Consider the following 24219-nt stretch of genomic DNA (forward strand, 5'->3'; position numbering starts at 1 on the left):
GCGGCTCCAACACTTAGCCTCGTTGTCACGTGCACACACCCACTCGAGCCGCTGTGACTCCCCACTCTCTCCTTATGAGATATGATCTCCTCAATCCCCCTACGACTTACTAGTATTACCTCCTACCCTGTCCACAGCAGTGGTTCATGGTTCTTTCTCTCTCTCTCTCTCCTTCTTTACTACCTCCTGGGAAGCCTCACTAGGACAAGGGCAAACACCAGCAAATTGTGACACATTTACTGGACAAAGCACATACACGATACATACACACATATAATAATAATGAATCCTATACTCTATAATATCACAATCAGGTTGCACTCCAACACCATCAGAACTCTATTAACCTCCTCAAGTTGGTCAAGCCTACATACACTGTTGCACTATCAGCAAGATAATGTATATATAGAAAATCAGCCTTTGGATGCAATAACATATACCAGTATAAATGTTCATTGATACATAACAATGATTAATCGATCACTGTCAGTCCTCGAGCACATATATCTGTAGGTAATCAAGCCTACGACTGCAACTCTAAACTTCAGAATAAATCACTCCTTGACATAAGAATGCAAACAGTCACTCACCTCTCACTGCGTCTTGCACGCTAATGACAACCAAACACTATCAACTCCCTATAAGTAATCCACCAGAACTTCCCCTTCCACCTCTGGAAGTTCACAACCCTAATATCCTTAGGTTCTTCCGGGCTTCACTACCAGGATCCTCTGCAGCTCCTCCAGGCTGCTATCATGAAGTTTCCTTGTGCAACTACGGTGCTTCACCCTTCTGTTAGGTTCTTCCACAGCTCTCTTGGCTGCTACACCACCTCTACAGAAGCACGTGACACTCCTCTTCACTGCTGCTTCTCCTCACAGCTCGAGGTCCTCTGCTCCACTACCTTGGAGTCTCATCAGCTACATCATCTGCTGGCTTCGAAGTTCTCAGCAACTTCTTCCCCAAAGACAAACCTGCAACCCATCGACACTCCAATAAAATGTTCCCCATTAACACATAAACAAAAATAACCACACAATATGCTTGCCTCAAACCTCTATCTGTCCTCTACATACAGTGAGAGTGGACTCCCCCGTTTTGGGCGGGTCCATACTCCACCTCGCCTGGCGGCGGCGTCCTCACTCGCTGGGAGGGTCTTCCTCCATCCGGAGCCGGCTCCCTCAGTCGTCCGCCAGCGCTCAGAGAGGACGGACGTCGCTCCGTGTTCCTCCCTCTTCACTCTCCTATTTCAGGCCTTCTGCCTTATTAAAACATGTCTAACTTATAAATAAACATCGCTACTGTCGCTGGGCACACGACCAACTACAATGCAATCACTATGAACTGGCGTATATCGTGCTTACCACAGATTAACTGGTCGAGGGCGCTTTTCCTCTGACGGCGCCTGGTCAGGGCGCTCCACACAGCCCACAATAATGCCTCCGGGCGGCTTAATATTCACTAATTATCGTCCACGACTTGAGACCACACGTCCCCAGCTCTATTCCACAGCTGGTACGTCTGCACACTTCTCTTCTCTTAGAGATATATCACTAGGGGTTCCCTTCTGACGGGAGCTCAACGGAGCGCGGCTTCCCCCTGCGATGTCTGGCACTCAAGTGAGGTCAAGGTCCTCCAGAAGCGAGCCTCACGCCTCCAGCAAAATGTCCACATCTCCTAGCCAGTCATTTATCTATTTCCTTACTTACTGCCCATAATCTTAAATTGTTTTACATATCCAACCAGCCATTTTTCATATGGGTTATCACCGCAATATTCGCTAGACCTTCTAATCAGGTCAGGCTTGACGAATAACTCTCAAGAAGGGAGACTCGTTTCTCCTGCAGGCTGAGATCATAACACTCCCCTCCCCTTATTTTTGAGAGTTATTCCAGTGGCAAAGCTCGGGATAATACATCCGCCACCACGCTGTCTCGTTCTTCACCCCATATACTCTCTTAGGAGTCTACAAATAATTCGTTGCACCTTGCAACATCCGGCTCACAACTCTCCAGGAACATGTTCTTCTCACAAATAATCTGACCTCTCTGGCACCTCTTGGCTAGGCTGTCCTCCTTGGACGCCTGCACTCTATCGGTCCACTCTACTTATTGTCTCCACCCTCCGTTTCCTCGTCTTCTTCTCTTCACGTCCAGAGTCAGACATCTACTGTCTGTACCTCCTCTGTCGTCTTCACACTTCCATCTACTGCCGTTATACTTCCGCCTCCTGTCATCATACTTCACTTCCTCGTCTTCACCGACGATCCTCCCTTGCGTCTCCGCATTTATCCAAGATCTCATCCTGTCTGACTTCCATCGAGTCCTCGGCTTTCTTCTATCCCTCCATGCTTGCATCATCATCCTCTTCCTACACTTTTCACTTCTATACCACTCCATTTCTTCTCCTTCGACTCTTCTTCGTTCCCTAAAAGTTTCTTCGGGCACTATATTACATCCAACAGCACTCGACCATACATGTCGCTTTGCCTCTCCCAAAGTGCTCGTAAGCATCTCTCCACACATACTGTCTCTTCTCCTTTCATTTTCTCGGCTATTACTCTTCTTCACTATCTTTTCTCCACGTTGTCTGCGAAACGTGTCAACTCTTGACATCTCAAACAACTTAACTCCACTATCCCTATGCCTCTGTGCTCGTGGACAACTTGACGCTCTACTCCCGTCCTCAGTATGTCCACATCTTTCCTCACTCCTACTCAGCACAGTTGCATTCACCTTCCGACTCTTAATTTCAGCAGTCTGGGCTCTACTCAGGTCCGCTCTCTTCACATGAGTCCTCTTCGGCTGGGTCATCTTCACTTTTGACCTCACCGAGACTTCATTTTCCTGGGCTGGACCTTCATCAAACAGCCACGCTATGTCTACGTCAATATCTTCCACCGGCTGAATCGACACTGTCTCACCTTCTCCAGTGTCTTCCTCGTCGGCCACCTCTGCCTTCGTCACTACCGAGACAGGGTTTTCAATGGCTTGGCGGTCTCCTGACTCATCTCCTCGGATGTCAGTCAGGTTCACACTCTCAGGTGTCCCACCCGTGCCGTGGCCTTCTGGGCACTCCTCTGGCACAGTCTCCGCCATGACTCTTGTCAACACCTTTGTCCCGCACAAGTCATTCCCCAAGATCACTTGGACTCCTGGAACAGGTATGTCGGGGCACACTCCCAACATCACCTCTGCCGACACATACTCCGACCTTAGCTGGACAGTACAAACGGGCATGTCACTTTCAGACAACAACCCATATACTTTCATCTTCCCACTGCCAGCTAACCGTCGACCATTCCCAATCAGGCTTCTCGCAATCAAGCTCTGATTAGCTCCGGTATCTCTTAAGATACCAACTTCTACCTCAGGTTGGCCTCCTACACTGATCCAACCTTTGCTCATGAACGGCCTATACCTCTCGTTCACTAAGTTCATCTTTTGTGGTTTGTCTCGGAACACATTAGTATATTTACTTCGGGGGTCACACATGGCCAGGGTCACAACTCTCTTGCCCTGCCGACAATCTCGCATCACGTGACCCAATCCGTTACAATTGTAACATCTCATCTGGGAAGAATCTCTTCTATATGTACCAAAGCGGCTCTGACTCTGCCCACTCGTATTGGAGTTCCTCGGGCCAGACGTACTACTCGTACTCTGTGGAGCTTTACTGGATTCTTGATTTCCTGGATACCGATCAGTTTCTCGTTTTGCTCCTCCATCTTCACTTTCAGATGAAGTGCGCGACCTACTCTTCTGAGCTTTAGGGTACTTACTTTTATCTGCCCATTTATCAAAATTTTTCTCACCCCAGACTCTTCTGGGTCTTTCATAATTTCTTCCTCCCCAGACTCCACTGGGTCTGCCATTGCTGCGTCTCGCCTCGCTTCTTACTCTGTTCTCCCTTAAGCTCTTGTATGCTTCAGTAATCATATCCGCCCTATCTGCGGCATCTTTCACCTCCATTATCCCTGCTTCTTGGATCTTGAACTTTGTTTCGGGATGCATCATCTCCAAGAACTTCTCCATGACCATCAGTTGCTTCAGGTCAGCATAAGATCCAACTCCAGCAGCCTCAATCCACTTCTGGAATCGTCTTTCCAGATCTCTTGCTGTCTCAGCAAATGTACATGCTCCAACTTTGATCATCTCTCTGAAGCGCTTTCTATAAGCTTCTGGGGTTAACTGAAACGAGCGCAATATGCTGCTCTTTACTGTGGCGTAATCCTGGCACTCTTCCAGTGACAATTGGGTGTATGCCTCCCTGGCTGCACCGGTCAATCTTAACTGGACCAGCTGGGCCCATTCCTCCTGTGGCCACTCCTTGATGCTGGCTACTTTCTCAAAATGCTCGAAGAAGCTCTCTGCCTCTTCGGGAACAAACAAGGGAATGTCCTTCTCCCTAACCCTAACATCTGGTGGGTGTGATACCTGGGTGGTGCTCTCTGGCAACCCATGTTCGATCCTTTGCTCAGCCAAGGTTCTATTCGCTTCTATCTGCATTTGTTTTGTTCTCTCTTTTTCTTTTTCGACCTGGGCTTTTTCTTTTTCTATTTCCAGTCTGGTTTTCTCTTTTTCTTTCTCGGCTTCATTTTTCATCTGGAGTTCTAATTTCATCTTTTCCAGCTGGAACTGTCTCTCCTCACGCTGCATCTGGAGCTCTAACTGGAATCTCTCCAAGCTCCTATTTCGGCTACTCCTGCTACTGCGGCTACTCTTACTGCTCCTACTCGATCCCTGGGATCTCACTTCATCCTGCCCATCATCCTCCTTTCCACTTTCAGCTCCTTTCTGGGCTCCTTGCTCTGCCGCTTCATTTTTGGCTCTTAACTGTCTAAGGATCTCATCCTTCATCCCAGCTACTTTAGATGCTTTCAACCTAATGCCACATTTTTCTGCTATTTGCTTCAATTGATCTCTCGTGCAACCTTCTAAATCCTCAGGCTTGCCTGACTCCACAAACGCTTGCACCTTATCCATCTTGTCCTGTGAGTCTTCCCAAGAGAGAATATACACCTGCGTTCACACAGTTTATCTATTTCAGCAAGGGTGTACAAATCCACTCTTGGACAGGGTGTGGGTGTGTCAGTTCAGCTCCCGGACAGGCCCCCAATTTATTATAGACTGTGGGTTGGTTGGTGTTGTCGTCGTTGATCCTTCTCTACGGACAACCCAACCCACAACTCGGTAGAGTGCTTATACTAGGAGATCACCCTTGGCGCTTCTGGCTCTTGGAGAGGGGCTCAGCGTCACACGTTTAGGGGATGCGGCTCCAACACTTAGCCTCGTTGTCACGTGCACACACCCACTCGAGCCGCTGTGACTCCCCACTCTCTCCTTATGAGATATGATCTCCTCAATCCCCCTACGACTTACTAGTATTACCTCCTACCCTGTCCACAGCAGTGGTTCATGGTTCTTTCTCTCTCTCTCTCTCCTTCTTTACTACCTCCTGGGAAGCCTCACTAGGACAAGGGCAAACACCAGCAAATTGTGACACATTTACTGGACAAAGCACATACACGATACATACACACATATAATAATAATGAATCCTATACTCTATAATATCACAATCAGGTTGCACTCCAACACCATCAGAACTCTATTAACCTCCTCAAGTTGGTCAAGCCTACATACACTGTTGCACTATCAGCAAGATAATGTATATATAGAAAATCAGCCTTTGGATGCAATAACATATACCAGTATAAATGTTCATTGATACATAACAATGATTAATCGATCACTGTCAGTCCTCGAGCACATATATCTGTAGGTAATCAAGCCTACGACTGCAACTCTAAACTTCAGAATAAATCACTCCTTGACATAAGAATGCAAACAGTCACTCACCTCTCACTGCGTCTTGCACGCTAATGACAACCAAACACTATCAACTCCCTATAAGTAATCCACCAGAACTTCCCCTTCCACCTCTGGAAGTTCACAACCCTAATATCCTTAGGTTCTTCCGGGCTTCACTACCAGGATCCTCTGCAGCTCCTCCAGGCTGCTATCATGAAGTTTCCTTGTGCAACTACGGTGCTTCACCCTTCTGTTAGGTTCTTCCACAGCTCTCTTGGCTGCTACACCACCTCTACAGAAGCACGTGACACTCCTCTTCACTGCTGCTTCTCCTCACAGCTCGAGGTCCTCTGCTCCACTACCTTGGAGTCTCATCAGCTACATCATCTGCTGGCTTCGAAGTTCTCAGCAACTTCTTCCCCAAAGACAAACCTGCAACCCATCGACACTCCAATAAAATGTTCCCCATTAACACATAAACAAAAATAACCACACAATATGCTTGCCTCAAACCTCTATCTGTCCTCTACATACAGTGAGAGTGGACTCCCCCGTTTTGGGCGGGTCCATACTCCACCTCGCCTGGCGGCGGCGTCCTCACTCGCTGGGAGGGTCTTCCTCCATCCGGAGCCGGCTCCCTCAGTCGTCCGCCAGCGCTCAGAGAGGACGGACGTCGCTCCGTGTTCCTCCCTCTTCACTCTCCTATTTCAGGCCTTCTGCCTTATTAAAACATGTCTAACTTATAAATAAACATCGCTACTGTCGCTGGGCACACGACCAACTACAATGCAATCACTATGAACTGGCGTATATCGTGCTTACCACAGATTAACTGGTCGAGGGCGCTTTTCCTCTGACGGCGCCTGGTCAGGGCGCTCCACACAGCCCACAATAATGCCTCCGGGCGGCTTAATATTCACTAATTATCGTCCACGACTTGAGACCACACGTCCCCAGCTCTATTCCACAGCTGGTACGTCTGCACACTTCTCTTCTCTTAGAGATATATCACTAGGGGTTCCCTTCTGACGGGAGCTCAACGGAGCGCGGCTTCCCCCTGCGATGTCTGGCACTCAAGTGAGGTCAAGGTCCTCCAGAAGCGAGCCTCACGCCTCCAGCAAAATGTCCACATCTCCTAGCCAGTCATTTATCTATTTCCTTACTTACTGCCCATAATCTTAAATTGTTTTACATATCCAACCAGCCATTTTTCATATGGGTTATCACCGCAATATTCGCTAGACCTTCTAATCAGGTCAGGCTTGACGAATAACTCTCAAGAAGGGAGACTCGTTTCTCCTGCAGGCTGAGATCATAACACCAGGTACCTATTTTACTGCTAAGTAACAGGTGCATAGGGTGAAAGAAACTCTGCCCATTGTTTCTCGCCGGCGCCTGGGATCGAACCCGGGACCACAGGATCACAAGTCCAGCGTGCTGTCCGCTCGGCCGACCGGCTCCCTGGCCGGTCGGCTACATTGCCAGCCTTGCAGAATTACTTCTTTTACAGCTGAGAAATGTTGGACAACAGCCAATCCTCCAGATGTTGCTGTCTCAATTCAGATCTGGTCAGCTGAAACTATGATTCAGGCGGGCGTACTGGGCTTCCAATAAATGGTTACTGGTGATGACGCTAGAGAACTGGGGTCGAGTGACCTCACTCTGTAATGTCAGACAAGGAAATGATGACCTCTAGCACCGTCATGGGAGGGATTGTGTACGCTGATGTGTGAGGTCACAGGTCCAAGTGGTTGGGCACCATTCCTTTCCCACCGTCCCATCCCAAATCCTTATCCTGACTCCTTCCCTGTGCTATATAGTCGTAATGGCTTGGCGCTTTCCCCCTGATAATTCATTCATTCATACATATGATTATGTTACAAGTCACATAATCTGAGGCGAGGTTATCTTGAGATGATTTCGGGGCTTAGTGTCCCCGCGGCCCGGTTCTCAACCAGGTTTCCACCCCCAGGAAGCAGCCCGTAGCAGCTATCTAACTCCCAGGTACCTATTTACTACTAGGTAACAGGGGCATCAGGGTGAAAGAATCATTTTGCCCATTTGTCTCCGCCTCCACCGGGGATCGAACCCGGAACCTCAGGACTACGAATCCAAAGCACTGTCCACCCAGCTGTCAGGCGCCCTAAGTCCCATGCCATGCCATTTTCCATCCGACAACGGATATGACATCAAAGCTCCGTCAAACATCATATATGGCCAAAAGCTTACACACAAAAGTACAGTTAAAACGTAATATCAACCTCACTACATAAATTAACACCACCGTAATGCAAATATTAATTGACAATGCCTCAAGTTACTTATGGCTGAGAAAGACTCTTCAAGAAGGCTGAGTGATGTAGCGAAAGACTGTAGTATCGTAACAATATTTCATACAAAACTTAATTGTGTATTTATATTCGTCGAGTTTTTTTAATCACTCTAGATTTTTGTCTGATTTAAGGGGTTTGGTTATGGCTGCAGACATCAGATCTGACGAGGAAGCAGACTGTAAATAAGGAGCAGACAAGAAGCTTGGCTATGGCTGCAGACCTGAAGAGGAAGCAGACTGTAAGACTGTAAGTACAGTAAACCTATATATCAGAGCCAGGTTGGGTTTTCCCGCCAGACCAAAGGTAGTGTTGTGACAGTGTAAGTCACACAGGGCGACTCTGAGAGGTGGACGGTATTTACAACCAGATGAACAAATCCACAAGGGCCGTGACGAGGATTCGAACCTGCGTCCGGGAGCGTCCCAGACACTGCCTTAATCGACTGAGCTACGACAGGGTAAAAGGGTTGAAACCGAAGTTCTACTGAACTTTACAACCAGGTCTCAACCAGGTGCATGCCCACGCCCTGGTGATCATTACACTGGGTAGTGGTATTAGGAATACACATCTTATTTAATGCACACATAAGTTATGGTTCCTTGCTTAAGCAGCCTATGATGGCTGGGTGAATGATAGGGGTCAGGTAGAGAGAAAGAACATATTGGAATGTGATATTGATTGATAAAGATTAAGCCACCCAAAAGGTGGCACGGGCATGAATAGCCCCGTATTGTAATGTGATGTCTGTACTTGCCGATATGTACTAGCTTTATACACTCAAATGGTTTTTGATCTTGATTGTTTCAGGTGTTTTATCCTTTACTGTCACGTGGATCTGTTTCCATTCTGTATGGGTGCATGGTCTCTCTCTCCTGAACTTCTGTTTCCATTCTGTATGGCTGTATGGACACAATCAATGTAGAACAATAATAAAGTTAATTTCCAGTATATTGTAATGTGAATACAAGATATCACACTGCCCTCTGTTCCTCTTCTCAATTGTTTAGCATTGCAAACACACTCTCTCTCTCTCTCTCTCTCTCTCTCTCTCTCTCTCTCTCTCTCTCTCTCTCTCTCTCTCTCTCTCTCTCTCTCTCTCTCTCTCTCTCTCTCTATTGATTATTGGCTCCTCTGTGTTTGTCTTCTCATCCAAGAGCCAAATGGTACCATTGATTCTTGTGGCGTCACAGCACCTTGAAGCGAGACTAACCATATTACAGGTTCAGCTGACAAGCGCCACACATAAACAACTGCATTTTTGATAGCGTCCTTTCATCTTGCACTCACCATGCACTCCAGGCACGGTGGCTTTCGCGAACCGTCGACTTCTCGCATGACCATGTGCTCAAACCCTCTACGTGCTGCACTAGTTATGCACTCTACGCTTGAGTGTGTTTACAATCACTCTACAGCACTAGGATATACGCAAGTTAGGTTATGTTAGGAGACATAGAAATCACAATGGCATGATATATATCAATGAGAAAATCAGAGAACTGATATATATCATGACATTGTGATATCTTTGTGATCTGGTAGTGAACTCCATTTGCCCGCTGGGTTAAGTGTAGGCGGGTCAGTCGTAAAAATCCTGGTTGGGCACCAGTTTGAGTCTCCAGAATCTCGCAGTGCATTCAGTAGAGTTCTAGGTTGATTGGCTTTTGTCCTATACTGGCTGAGTGGGCTAAGACAGGTGTCTAGAAATCACCAAAACGCTGGTTCAAGTCACCCTATTGCCCCAAAACGATTTTCTCGTTACGGTAGGTTAGGTGGCTAAGGTAGGTGCCTAGGTTATGTTAGGTGGCTAGGGTAGGTGCTTAGGTTATGTTAGGTGGCTAGGGTAGGTGCTTAGGTTATATTAGGTGGCTAGGGTAGGTGCTTAGGTTATGTTAGGTGGCTAGGGTAGGTGCTTAGGTTATGTTAGGTGGCTAAGGTAGGTGCTTAGGTTATGTTAGGTTAGGTGACTAGGATAGGTGCTTAGGTAATGTTACGTGGCTAGGGTAGGTGCTTAGGTTATGTTAGGTTAGGTGGCTAGGGTAGGTGCTTAGGTTATGTTAGCTTCAAAGGTTAGTTTTGCTTGGGTGATTAGGTTCTGCTGGCAATTATTTGCAGTACGTGGGAGGAAGCATTTACAGAGCTGTAATTCGATCAGAAGTCTTCAAGTGAAGCACTGTTTGAGAAATGTTCGAACGTCATTAGTTGTGAGTCGTGTGCGAAAACGTGTTTAGAGTCAGTCGGTGGCAGCAGCTTGGACGAACAGTCTGAGGATAAATGGAATGGAATAGAATGGAACTATCAGGGAAAAGCGCCAAGCCATCATGTCTATAGAGCACTGGGAAGGGGTCAGGATAAGGATTTGGGATGGGACGGAGGGGCCTAAATGCTCTTTAAACCGCTTAAAGAGCATTTAGCCAACAGGTTGAGAACAGGCTGCTTATAATTCCTAACCCCTGACCCAACGAGCCCCGTGTAACAACCGCTTGTTAGCTACGCCCATTATCACCACTTGAAGAGCGTTTAATTTGACGTGCTTTAGCCTAACCATACGCATAAGAATCAAATAATCATTATTCCACGGAACAGAGATACTCTATTTCCACAAAACTCCCGTAATTTGGACGCTGATGTTATGATATCTCAGATAAAAGTGCATTATTACGAGGTGTGGCTGCGATAGCAACAGCAGGGGCCCCTCAGGTCAACACTGCCGTCACCATCTTCAGATGGACAATACACCTGGGCCAGACACTTGAGAGTTGTGAAGACCTTCTGCATTAATGACCCACCTACCGTTGAAGACCTGCATTATTGACCCAGTGGTTGTCATCTAGGTGATGTCGGTTAAATACAGAACAGGTCCTTTATTTCACTGAGCGTAGGTCAGAGCCGGATGGGTCGTTGATCAGAGCCGGATGGGTCGAAAGTCAGAGCCGGATAGGTCATCACCCCCCCAGGCACACCTGTCAACAGCCATGCATTACCTTCTGACGCCTGGGCTCCCCTGGGAACACGTACACTACACGTCTTGTGCCGTTATTTCCCGACTTGCTGAAGGAAAGCTTCTTATGGACGTTAGAGCTGTATTAAATCCTTCTTTAAAATTAGGTAGTGAGTGTGAGGAGTCGCATCAAGGTGCTCAGAGATGTCAACCCTTAATGGCCACTTCGTCTTCCCAATTTGCGAGGAATTACATCAATTGCTTCTGTGTTGAATAAATTATTGAGCACCTTCTGTTGATGCAAAGATCTTTGAGCTTCAACTTTTACCCTGTTGTAAACTGATTAAACACGGCTTAATTGTTTGCGCAAACTTATTGTTTTTCACTTGTTTTAACTTCAGTAAACGACTGGACGGTATATTACGATGTCATCTAGTGATTGATGATTAGATTACGGGTGATTAGCTGCGACAAAGACATTTGACTCAGTTTATTGTCAATATTCTCGTAGACGTCAGGTAAACTAAACGGGAAGACGTTAATCAGGATGAGTTTACCTATTGACGGTATAAGTCACAAGGATCAAAATTTACCCGTGTGTAGTGCCTGCGTGGCGCGAGGCTCCGGGTTCGATCCCCGGTGGAAGCGGAGACAAATGGGCAAAATGTTTCTTTCATCCTGTGAGTGAACACACCGCCATAGTGACAGTATATGGACGGTCGGGGATTGAACGCCGACCTGTGTAGTGCCTGCGTGGTGTAAACATGGTTGTTTGTTTTGTAATATTTAACATGAATGGGATGTATAAACGTTTGTGCACAGGTGAGTGGGTGTTGCGTCCAGGATGGTGAGTCGTGATGCACATTCTCAATTGTGGGAACATTGCGGCCTCCTGCGCTATGGCTTATCAGTTCCCACACACATGCATGCACGCGCGCACACACACACACACACACACACACACACACACACACACACACACACACACACACATACACACACACACACACACACACACACACACACACACACACACATACACACACACACACACACACACACACACTAGGAGGGGGTACCTGGCGGTGCCTGGGATAGTCTCTCTCTCTCTCTCTCTCTCTTTCTCTCTCTCTCTTTCTCTCTCCCCACCTCTTGTTCTTCCTCTCTCCACACACCCCTTCCTCCTCTTCCCTCTGTCATCCCCATCTCTCTATGCTCCCCCTTCCAACCTCAGACAGACATTTCCATTTATAAATACAGAGAACCCGGATCTCTTCCCCCCTTCTCCTTCTCTCTTCCACTCTCTCACATTTTTCCAGCCTATTCCTACTCATCTCTCTTTCCCTATCCCTCCTCTTCACCTCTTTCTGCCATTTCACTCTTCTCCCCCTCTTCACCTTCTCTCCCAACCTACGGTTTTCACAACGCAAGATTTTATTTCACACTGAAAATCCCAAGGAGGGGGGGGGCACTTTATATGCAGATATTTCTTAAAACATGGCACTTGGTCCGACCCCCAACTAGCATGTTACACGCATGTATCCCCCTCCCTCCTTTGTTTCATGTGTGAATGTTGGGTGAGACTAACCCCAAGCGTCTGACATAAATACTCAGGAGTAAAGAAACTGTTGTGGAAGGACTTATAACAGCCATCCTCTCCCCAACAACACGTAACAACACATTGAAACTAACATGGATATTAACCAAAAAAATTCTGGTGACTATTTTATATATAAACAAAAGACAGCTGCAATAAACTGGCGAGAGAGAGAAAAAAAGGTAGAAAAGTTTTTTTTATATGAACTTTGTCATGTAGCCGCCTCAGCTGCGCTTCGCTCACTTCTATTTTTATTTGTCCTTGTTGAGAGGAAAAGTGTCGCGTCCTGAACACGTCTGAACCACACCCTGGAAAACATTTTTTGTTCTTGCTTTTGTGTTTGTTGCTTTAATAAGTAAGAGAGAGAGAGAGAGAGAGAGAGAGAGAGAGAGAGAGAGAGAGAGAGAGAGAGAGAGAGAGAGAGAGAGAGAGAGAGAGAGAGAGAGAGAGAGAGAGAGAGAGAGACTATCCCAGGCACCGCCAGGTACCCCCTCCTAGTGTGTGTGTGTGTGTGTGTGTGTGTGTGTGTGTGTACTAGATAAGTTTAGTTTTGTTGACCAGACCACACACTAGAAGTTGAAGGGACGACGACGTTTCGGTCCGTCCTGGACCATTCTCAAGTCGATTGGTCCAGGACGGACCGAAACGTCGTCGTCCCTTCAACTTCTAGTGTGTGGTCTGGTCAACATACTTCAGCCACGTTATTGTGACTCATCGCCTGCATAAGTTTAGTTTTAATTATCTGCCAAAAATGTAATAGTTTGTTTCTATTGCAAGGATGTTTAATTCTGGAGGTTCTTCATGTTATTCAGCTAGGGAGCCGGTCGGCCGAGCGGACAGCACGCTGGACTTGTGATCCTGTGGTCCTGGGTTCGATCCCAGGCGCCGGCGAGAAACAATGGGCAGAGTTTCTTTCACCCTATGCCCCTGTTACCTAGCAGTAAAATAGGTACTTGGTGTGTTAGTCAGCTGTCACGGGCTGCTTCCTGGGGGTGGAGGCCTGGTCTAGGACCGGGCCGCGGGGACACTAAAGCCCCGAAATCATCTCAAGATAATCTCAAGAAGAAGATGTTATTCAGCTCGCATGAGTACGGTGCTGCATGTGTGCCAGCTTAAGCTTAAAGCTTAAGAGTTTAAGCTTTAGCTTTAAAGGTTAAAGCTAAAGCATTAAAAGTAGCATGAAATATGGATTGCCAATGTCGGGTGGGAGTGGAAGCTAGTTCGAGGTCTTTCCCCTGAGGCCAATGACTGGACTCCCTCAGGACGCAACCCACAACACAATTATAACCCCAGATACCTATTGGCTGCTAGATAAGGACGGGCTCACCATAGCCCGTGCTACTTGGAACTTTTTGTTCCATGTAGCTAATCTTAAACAACAACAAATAACATGCTAGATAAAAACAGGAATCGGATATAAGGCACCTAAACGTCTGTTGACCAGACCACACACTAGAAGGTGAAGGGACGACGACGTTTCGGTCCGTCCTGGACCATTCTCAAGTCGATTGTCACCCAACCGTCTTTTCGGGTATCGAACCAAGGACCTTCATACACGATGTATAATGCCTCATAATTCCGGCATTTATACAAATTATACAACATTAATGAGTTGTATATTAACCCATAATTCCCATTTAAGTATTTTGTAACTTACAGGACTTATATTTTGAACTTATAGGAGTACTAATAGACACTTTGATCAATATCACATCAAAATCCACTCAAGGTAATGTCGTTTATTTTAATTATTACTATTTGCAATAAAATATTATTTTGGAGTGTAATAACTATTAATTGATACATTAACTAGCGAATATGGAAACATTGGTCTGAAACATCTGTAAATCAGGAATGAAATAAATACAATAACAATAGTAAGACATTTAACGACAAGAAAATTATCTTTAATGTGACAAATTGAAACTTGTGATTTAATAACACTGTTGCAAACACACCTGAGGCACACCTGCAGCAAACTTGAGGCACACCCGTTGCACACCTGCCATGGCAATAACTACTCAAAAAGACATAAACAATGTTTAGTGTCAATCCCACAAATAAACCTGACCTGCATTTTATATCAGAAAGAAAGACAATTTTGTTTAATTATCAGGGGAAAGCGCCAAGTTATTTCGACTTTATAGCACTTGGAAGGGGTCAGGATAAGGATTTGGGATGGGACGGGGGGAAAGGAATGGTGCCCAACCACTTGGACGGTCTGGAAAAAGCAATATCAGTATGAAAACACACGCAAGCCACTGATTGTATACAACTCCTGTGATCTGAATCCGAGCTTAAATGATATTAGAACTTCCTTTTTGTTTCAATAATATCTGTATGTTTACAAATAAGAATGGATAAGGATAGTAGGAAATTAGGTACATCTGATTAGGTGAATCTGACGTCCTGGGGCCAGATTCATGAAGCAGTTACGCAAGCACTTACGAACCAGAACATCTTTTCTCAATCTTTGGCGGCTTTGTTTACAATTATTAAACAGTTAATGAGCTCTGAAGCACCAGGAGGCTGTTTATAACTATAACAATAGTTGATTGGGAGGTTTTCATGCTTGTAAACTGTTTAATAAATGTAACCAAAGTCATCAAAGATTGAGGAAAGATGTACACGTTCGTAAGTACTTGCGTAACTGCTTCATGAATCTGGCCCCTGGCGTGAAACTGAGCCCCTTGTGATCAGCTGTTTACACACACACACGGTGAATGAGAAGTTACCCAGTAAGCATTAACGCCAATTTAACGCCAAATTAGCATCACCAACATAGATTTAAAGTTGAATTAACATTGATAAACGTTGATTTAACGTCGAACCAACGCCAGTCTCTAATATTTTATCCACCTGGTTACTAAGGTCATCAATGATGACGTTTGACATAGTGATCAGCTAACTGCCAATTACACCCCCCCCATACACTCTTCTCAAGAGGCCTTTCTATCCAAGGCATCGACACTGTAACAAGCACATGTGACCAATTATGTAAGAAGCACATGTGACCAACTATGTAAGAAGCACATGTGACCAACTATGTAACAAGCACATATGACCAACTATGTAAGAAGCACATATGACCAACTATGTAAGAAGCACATGTGACCAACTATGTAAGAAGCACATGTGACCAACTATGTAAGAAGCACATATGACCAACTATGTAAGAAGCACATGTGACCAACTATGTAAGAAGCACAAGTGACCAACTATGTAAGAAGCACATGTGACCAACTATGTAAGAAGCACAAGTGACCAACTATGTAAGAAGCACATGTGACCAACTATGTAAGAAGCACATGTGACCAACTATGTAACAAGCACATATGACCAACTATGTAACAAGCACATATGACCAATCCTGTTTACCCCCCCCCCCCAAAAAAAAAATAGAATGCCAGCTGCATATGCGATAAGTCTAGAATGCCATCACATGTACCGATAACAAGGTGGAACTGTTATTACAGACCACTTTGCTAATAACCTTAGCCTAACGAAGTGGTTCTGAATTGTTAACGAGCTATCAGAGCCCTGAGTCCCTCCCTCTCTCTCTCTCATCTAAGTTTAAAGAGCTCGGAGACTCCAAGCTCTCTAACTTTAAATTTATAACGAGATAACCAACTTATTTTCTTGTAGGTTTACACAGATGTTCATATTAGCATATCCTTCGTTACCATATATGAACGTAACGTGTTCATCGGTTCCCCGTATATGGCTTCCCATTGAACGGGAAGCCTGATGATGAACTCATCAAGGTCTTCCTCAGGCCAACCCACAACAGTTGGGTTGACCTGAAGGGATGAACATGTTATCACAAAACGTACAAATATATAATCTTAACTGGTCAGGACTTTGTACCACCTGACCTTACCGCTCGTAAAGGCGGAGAGTTTCTGTAAACCACTTTGAAGGAGTAAACCTGTGGTGTAAGTGGTCAACAGCGTGTAAGGTAAACCCGTGGTATAAGTGGTCAACAACGTGTAAGGTAAACTTGGGTAAACTGTGTCGCGGGGGCGCTGTTACCTCCTCTCTCCTCGCTATTTTCCACTCCCAATGTTGTTGATAAATATTCGCTACCTGGTTGATACCTGGTTGATACCTGGTTGATGGGGTTCTGGGAGTTCTTCTACTCCCCAAGCCCGGCCCGAGGCCAGGCTCGACTTGTGAGAGTTTGGTCCACCAGGCTGTTGCTTGGAGCGGCCCGCAGGGCCACGTACCCACCACAGCCCGGCTGATCCGGAACTTCTCTTAGAAAACCGTCCAGTTTTCTCTTGAAGATGTCCACGGTTGTTCCGGCAATATTTCTTATGCTCGCTGGGAGGACGTTGAACAACCGCGGACCCCTGATGTTTATACAGTGCTCTCTGATTGTGCCTATGGCACCTCTGCTCTTCACAGGTTCAATCTTGCATTTTCTTCCAAAAGTTCCAAGTAGCACGGGCTATGGCGATCCCGTAGTGTCACTCCCTAACAAATGTTGTTATACATAACTAGAAACGAACTTACCCAAGCAACCCTACTAACCTATCGACGACGCTACACATTAAATGTCAGAATTCATGTAAATTTTGATCAGAACGTCGCATTTTTAACGGATTGGTTTATTCTATAAAAACTGCGCCTTATTGGCTGAGAAGTCAGGCACGTGACCAGTGAAAGCTGCTGTTGTTAAAGATTGGCTACCTGGAACAAAAAGTTCCAAGTAGCACGGGCTATGGTGAGCCCGTAGTGCCTCCCAGTCACCTCTCAAGATCACATCTAAATAACTCTACGAAGTTTTAATTTTCCCATTCTCACTGCCCAGTCTGACGAGCGTATAGACCTTTAGTCTCTAGGGTATGTTGTATACACAAGGTTCTGCTCGACTAAGTCATACAGTTGTTTGGTATAGCACTAAATAGTGTTCAGTCATTTGGGCATTCATTTCATACTCGTATCCATAGGAGTAGAGAAGTCTTCGACCCAGGAGATATCTTCATGGAATTGTGCCTGTGTGCAGGTCTAAAGTGCGCCTGTGTGTAGGTCTAAAGTGGGCCTGTGTGTAGGTCTAAAGTGCGCCTGTGTGCAGGTCTAAAGTGCGCCTGTGTGCATGTCTAAAGTGCGCCTGTGTGTAGGTCTAAAGTGGGCCTGTGTGTAGGTCTAAAGTGGGCCTGTGTGTAGGTCTAAAGTGGGTCTGTGTGTAGGTCTAAAGTGCGAAGTATTAAGACTGCCTACGGTGTCCAAGATGTAGTGGAGACGCTCATAGTTGTTACTCTACAGTTCTGATCTTGGTTGCAGCTAAGTCGGCAGAGAAGTCGCAAGGATTTTGCTGAGCTAGAGAACAGGGATTCAGAGTTGTACCTGTAGAAGACGGCAGTCCTAGAAGGCGTCTGGTGCAGAGACGCGGGGATATCACAGCGAGAATTGGAGACAGTGGACTCCGTGTCCCCAGTTTAGTGCTGTTTTTACAGAGTGGTATTCACTCCTCCAGCCAAGCGGACGTTACCAGGAGTCTACATCGCCTCAGAGCGGAGCACACACACACACACACACACACACACACACACACACACACACACACACACACACACACACACACACACACACACACACACACACACACACTCTCTCTCTCTCTCTCTCTCTCTCTCTCTCTCTCTCTCTCTCTCTCTCTCACACACACACACACACACACACGTATGTATGTGTGTGTGAGAGAGAGAATATATGTAGCAAATATGATAGAGAAAATTAGGTCTAGAGTCACTACATTAGACAACTGAAAGAAAGGAGAGGTCCAAGAGCTAATCACCTCCAAGAGCTAATCAGCTCTTAGACCCAACCAACCAGCCAGGTGAAATGGTAGTGAAATCATCACACGGACCACCCTGGATATACATTAAGGTTCGCATTGCGTATTGCAAGTTTAATGTGAGGTAGGAGTGAGAGAGTGGCAGAGACCCACCCTCTACACCACCACTGATAATTATTTAAACGCAAAGTACGCCCTCTGTGAGCCAGAGATTGCTAAATCTTAATGTAGTCATTGTTGCCAGTGCCGGTGGCACTGGTATTATTATCCATGTTTGAGCCATAAGAACAAAGGTAACTGTAGAAGGCCTATTGGCCCATAGGATGCAGCTACTATTCATACCCTATTATTATCATACTATTCATATTCATATGCATTCGCGCCTCCACAGATCTCCAGTATCAGCTCTTGATACTGGTAATGGCTCACAAGGGCCACCACTTACGGGCTATTCATGCCCGTGCCACCTTTTGGGTGGCTTAATCTTCATCAATCAATCATACTTGTAACTCACCCTTCTGAAGATGCATTATTAAATACGAAATTATTTAAGGAAATTCCTGTTTCAATTCTTCCTCCGTGGTCTGACACTGTCACACTTTTCATCACGTGTTAACTTTCGTGATTCACACACACACACACACACACACACACACACACACACACACACACACACACACACACACACACACACACACACACACACATATATATATATATATATATATATATATGACAATGTCAGACCACGGAGGAAAAATGAAACAGGAAATTTCCTTAAGTACTTTCGTATATTAAATACATCTTCAGAAGGTCACAGACCTTCTGAAGATGTATTTAATATACGAAAGTACTTAAGGAAATTTCCTGTTTCATTTTTCCTCCGTGGTCTGACATTGTCACATTCTTAATCACGTGTTTATTTTCGTGATATACACACATATATATATATATATATATATATATATATATATATATATATACAAAAGAATGGGGGTGGTAGGAGAAGATAATATTAGTGTTTAGTGAAAAACCACAAGGTCTCCTCTGAATACTTTTTATTTTCTTCTCCGAGGCTATGGGTCCCCACATTGGCACCAGAGGTGGTACCCTCACAAACTTTATATATATATATATATATATATATATATATATATATATATATATATATATATATATATATATATATATATATATATATATATATTGGCCCCTATAACTCTTATTACTGTGGTGAATAATGTATATTGGTTTGGGACATTGTTGACATATTGATATTTATTACCTGAAAGTGTCTTACGTGTGTGATTATCATAATGTATTTAAGTGCTCGACGTAATATGAGAGAGTTCACTTAGTGCAAAAGGCAGAAGCAGCACCCTTGTGTTTATCATACAGTGACGAGTGAAAGCCTAATAATTTATATTTACTCGGGGGGGGGGGATCTAAATGAGATAAACCATTTATCTAATAATTATTGTTTATTAATTTTGTAAGCTTTATGTCAGTAAATGTTAGAACATTTATTCTTATAATCTTAAACTGCTTTCTTACCTAATAAATCTGAGAGTGATAGAGGATGAAGGGACTTATCAATTGTCTTGAAATAGGGACATTCTTGAGAGTTCCAGCATCCCTTGAACCTCAGATGGTGCCAGCCTCACCCTGTGTATGATCCACAGTGTATCACAGATGGTTCCAGTATTCCCCCTGTCCGTCTCATGGTTGCAGGTCAACACAGTAGACAAACAACATCCAGATGAAGCATTACCGTAATAAATCCACTTCCAGACCCAGGTTTTATAAGCTAAGACCAAACAACAAGTCTAAACCTATATATTTGCTACACCAGCTGTTATCCAAATGCTTTATAGACCTTAGTGTTCTTTATAAAGATAGAGATAGAGCCAATGAGAAAAAGCATGAGAGCGATATGATAAAGAATGAGAGAAAGTTCAGAGAGAGAGAGAGAGCGAGAGAACAATGAACAAGAAGGCGAGAAAGCGACCAAGAGAGAAAGACAAAGTTTACTCCCCGGGGAGACAGTTATCCACCACAAGGGAGCCTCGTCCTGGAAACTACTCTCACGCCTCGCAATTACTGCAGGAAAAAAACAATCTGCTTGTGAAGTGCGTCCAGGGGAGCTGGTCCCTGGAAGTTGCATTCCAGGGGAGCTGGTCCCTGGAAGTTGCATTCCAGGGGAGCTGGTCCCTGGAAGTTGCATTCCAGGGAGCTGGTCCCTGGAAGTTGCATTCCAGGAGAGCTGGTCCCTGGAAGTTGCATTCCAGGGAGCTGGTCCCTGGAAGTTGTATTCCAGGGGAGCTGGTCCCTGGAAGTTGCATTCCAGGGGAGCTGGTCAGAAGTTGCATTCCAGGGGAGCTGGTCCCTGGAAGTTGCATTCCAGGGAGCTGGTCCCTGGAAGTTGCATTCCAGGAAGTTGTACGCTGGAAGTTGTTTGGTTAGACGATTTCAATGGTGCCATCTGGGAGAGGGAGAGAGTTTGTCTCTTTGAGAGTTAGACCATATTAGGGAAATGTCGCGTGGTGGTGACGTTTGAAACTCTTCCCAGCTTGCTGGGAAACAAGACAATGGAAGCTGAATATAAGACAGAGTAGGGAAAAGACGAACAAAGAACTGACAGAGAGAGTGACCTATTTACACTCATTTGTGCCTGCAAGATCGACCTTTAGTTCCTGGACCCCGCCTTTCCTACACAATGAGCATATTTCCTCCATGAGGTTTCGAAAAGACTTCACTAATCCCCCCTCCTCTTTCTCTCCTCCCACCGCCCCCAACAAAGACCCTCTTCAGCCCCCAGGAGCTTCGACAGCTGTGAACGCAAGAGCCAGTCGGAAATTCTGGCAGCCATCGTTTCTGGTGTTTCCATGGCTGCAGCTCCAGGATAAACATCGCGGATGAGCGCTGTTGACACTCCAAACTTGGCTGCCGCCAGGGGCAGGGGAGAAGGGAGGCTGGAGGCTAAGAAACTCACCAGATACACGCAAGTCGAGGGCAAAAATCCACAATAAATCATTAAAGGACTGAAATAAGACTCCCCTTTCTAAACTTGTTTATTTTCTATGAGGAACGAAAAATTATATTTTTGTATACAAACTTTCTGTTTTGATGCGTGAAATGTTTTCAGGTAAATGTATTCACGTAGAGAAGGAGGAGGAGATGGAAGAGAAGAAGAAGAAGAAGGAGGTGGAGGAAGAAAAGGAAGAGGCAGAGGAGGAGAAAGGATTAGAAAAGGAGAATGATACTAGGCCAAGGCATGAAGGGTACTCACAGTTCACACAGGATGTTCGTGTTCTTCATGAACATAATGAACCAATCAAAGTTCGGTTTCAACACAAGTTTACTTCCCAAGTTTTCTTCATTACAAGTTTACATCCTGACAAATTTATCCATCACACGTTTCCTTCGTCATAATGAAAGTGATCAATGTGTCTGTTAAAGTTGAACCTTTTCCCCTCACACTTGTATACCCCTTGTATACCCAGGTATACTCCACGGAGGAATGGGGGGAGGGGGAGGGGAGAGGGGTATACTCCAGCACTGGAAACCTGTAGGAGTGCCTCAGGTGCCACTCCTATATAGGACCTATTATCTTCATACAACACATAAAGGATAGTTCTACCCTCAGTAGTATGTAAGCCCAACCACTTGGGCTGAACGGTAGAGCGACGGTCTCGCTTCATGCAGGTCAGAGTTCAATCCCCGACCGTCCAAGTGGTTGGGCACCATTCCTTCCCACCGTCCCATCCCAAATCCTTATCCTGACTCCTTCCAAGTGCTATATAGTCGTAATGGCTTGGCGCTTTCTCCTGATAAATTCTTCCTACCCCTCAGCTGTGTCACGTCGGTTCAATAACAATCTTCACCATGATGCCACCCACAACAGTTGCCTATCTCCCGGGGTACCTATATACAGCTAGGTGACCAGAAGCATCAGGTGAAAGGCCCATTATTTTTACTTATTGCTCTGTTCCTGGGCCTCAAAACATAGATTTTAACTGTTTTCATTTCGTATTTTATCAGTGGTATTAAAAACAAAAAAAAACTCCTTTTGCAAATTCCAAACGGATTAAAACGATTAAATTTCATATACAGTAAAGCAGTTTGAGCACATATTGTTCCCTGCCCCAAATACTGTGACCTCCTGATTGTGTTTAGGTCATGATTGTATGTAATGTGTAGGTCAAATACGCACACACACACACACACGCACACACACACACACACACACACACACACACACACACACACACACACACACACACGCACACATACAAACACACACACACGCAAGTTGATACAGTTTTGGCAGCTGCGATAGATAGGGATAACACACACTGTTAATGTATACCACATGCGATAGATGTATAGCGCCAAGGATAAACATACAGCGTCCGCTATGAAGGCATAGCAGCCGTTCCTACACATTTTCATTTACACTAACAATGAAAACAAATGTTTTTGTTATCACATAAAATGGTGTATTTGTTGTGACGAGAATTTGCCAAACATTTACATGGAGTCATTTGCCTGTGCTGGCCTCTCTCTGTCTCTCAGTTCCTGTCTGTATCTCTGTCTATCTCTCGCTTGGTTGTTCTGTCTGTATATCTGCATATATAGACAGGCACCTCTGATTGTTCTGCCTGTGTATGTGTATGACTGTTTGTTCTGCGTGTATATCTGTCTCGCTCTGGTAGTTCAGTCTGGCTATCCGTGTGTATGTGTGTGTGTGTGTGTGTGTGTATGTGTGTGTGTGTGTGTGTGTGTGTGTGTGTGTGTGTGTGTGTGTGTGTGTGTGTGTGTGTGTGTGTGTGTGTGTGTGTGTGTGTGTGTGTGTGTCTTCAACACTTTACTGTTCTAACATATAGTTGAACACAGTGTTCTTCTATATTGTTTCTTCCTTTCTCATTCTTTTTCTAATTTTCTCCTCTTTTTCCCTCTTATTCTCTCCTCTCTTCCTTATTCTCTTCTCTGTTACATCCATATTACGCTTGCCAGCCCTTTTCCCCCACAAGAAATATCATCCCTTAATTGTATAAATTAGGACGATCCAAAGGATAGGATTGTAGGATAGAAGGATTATAGGATTTCAGGATAGAAGGATTATAGGATTGTAGGAGAGATGGATTATAGGATTAAGTAAACAGGATTACCTCATGCCGTTACTTGCTGTTCACGGGTCTCCGTTATCATCAAAGATTTGGTCCGTTGTTTCTTATGTCTTCTTGTCTTATCGGTCTTATCTTTTCCACCTCTCGCGTTCCCCTTCCAATTAAATTTTATTAATACTTGGTTATTTATTATTGAATAATTTTGCATTTCGGACAAAATAGATTTTTTTTTATCATTTGCTTCTTTTCTTCTGTTGGGTTTGATTCTATTTTTTTTTTAAATAATTTGTGTTAAAGTTCTCTCTGTCCATCTGTCCCTGTTTGTGTCTTTTTCTTTATCGTATATTCTCCGAATCGTTCCATTTATTGGTCTGTTTTTCTGTCACTGGAAAAACTTTCAATTTTCTTTCTCACTCACAATGACAATCTTGCTTTTACTTTTCCCCTTCCTAAATAATTGGTTTTGTTTTGATTATATCTTTATTTACTGTATTTCCCCGTGGCTGGCCGCCATGTTTTCCCTTTTCGATTAAGGCGCAGCTGGGGTCCTCTCGGACGTAGGTTCGAATCCTCATCACGGCCCTTGTGAATTTGTCCCTCTTAAGATTC

General features: G+C 44.9%; 2 protein-coding genes across 2 annotated transcripts in view; both read right to left on the reverse strand.

Moving 5' to 3' along the window:
* Positions 1 to 24219, reverse strand: part of LOC123770736 (uncharacterized) — a 758174-nt gene that overhangs the window by 330410 nt on the left and 403545 nt on the right.
* Positions 17 to 3819, reverse strand: LOC138353112 (uncharacterized). The gene is made up of 2 exons (XM_069305872.1): positions 1365 to 3819; positions 17 to 974 (listed from the first exon to the last, which is right to left on the reverse strand). Exon 1 carries the CDS (start codon positions 3570 to 3572, stop codon positions 2109 to 2111), a length of 1464 nt encoding a protein of 487 aa, XP_069161973.1. The 5' UTR covers positions 3573 to 3819; the 3' UTR covers positions 17 to 974; positions 1365 to 2108.

Source organism: Procambarus clarkii, chromosome 56 (assembly GCF_040958095.1).
Source record: "Procambarus clarkii isolate CNS0578487 chromosome 56, FALCON_Pclarkii_2.0, whole genome shotgun sequence".
Classification (NCBI taxonomy): Eukaryota; Metazoa; Arthropoda; class Malacostraca; order Decapoda; family Cambaridae; genus Procambarus; species Procambarus clarkii.

Coding starts and splice junctions, on each gene's coding strand:
- LOC138353112 (XM_069305872.1), bottom strand. CDS start 3,572: ATGAGATGTTACAATTGTAACGGATTGGGTCACGTGATGCGAGATTGT.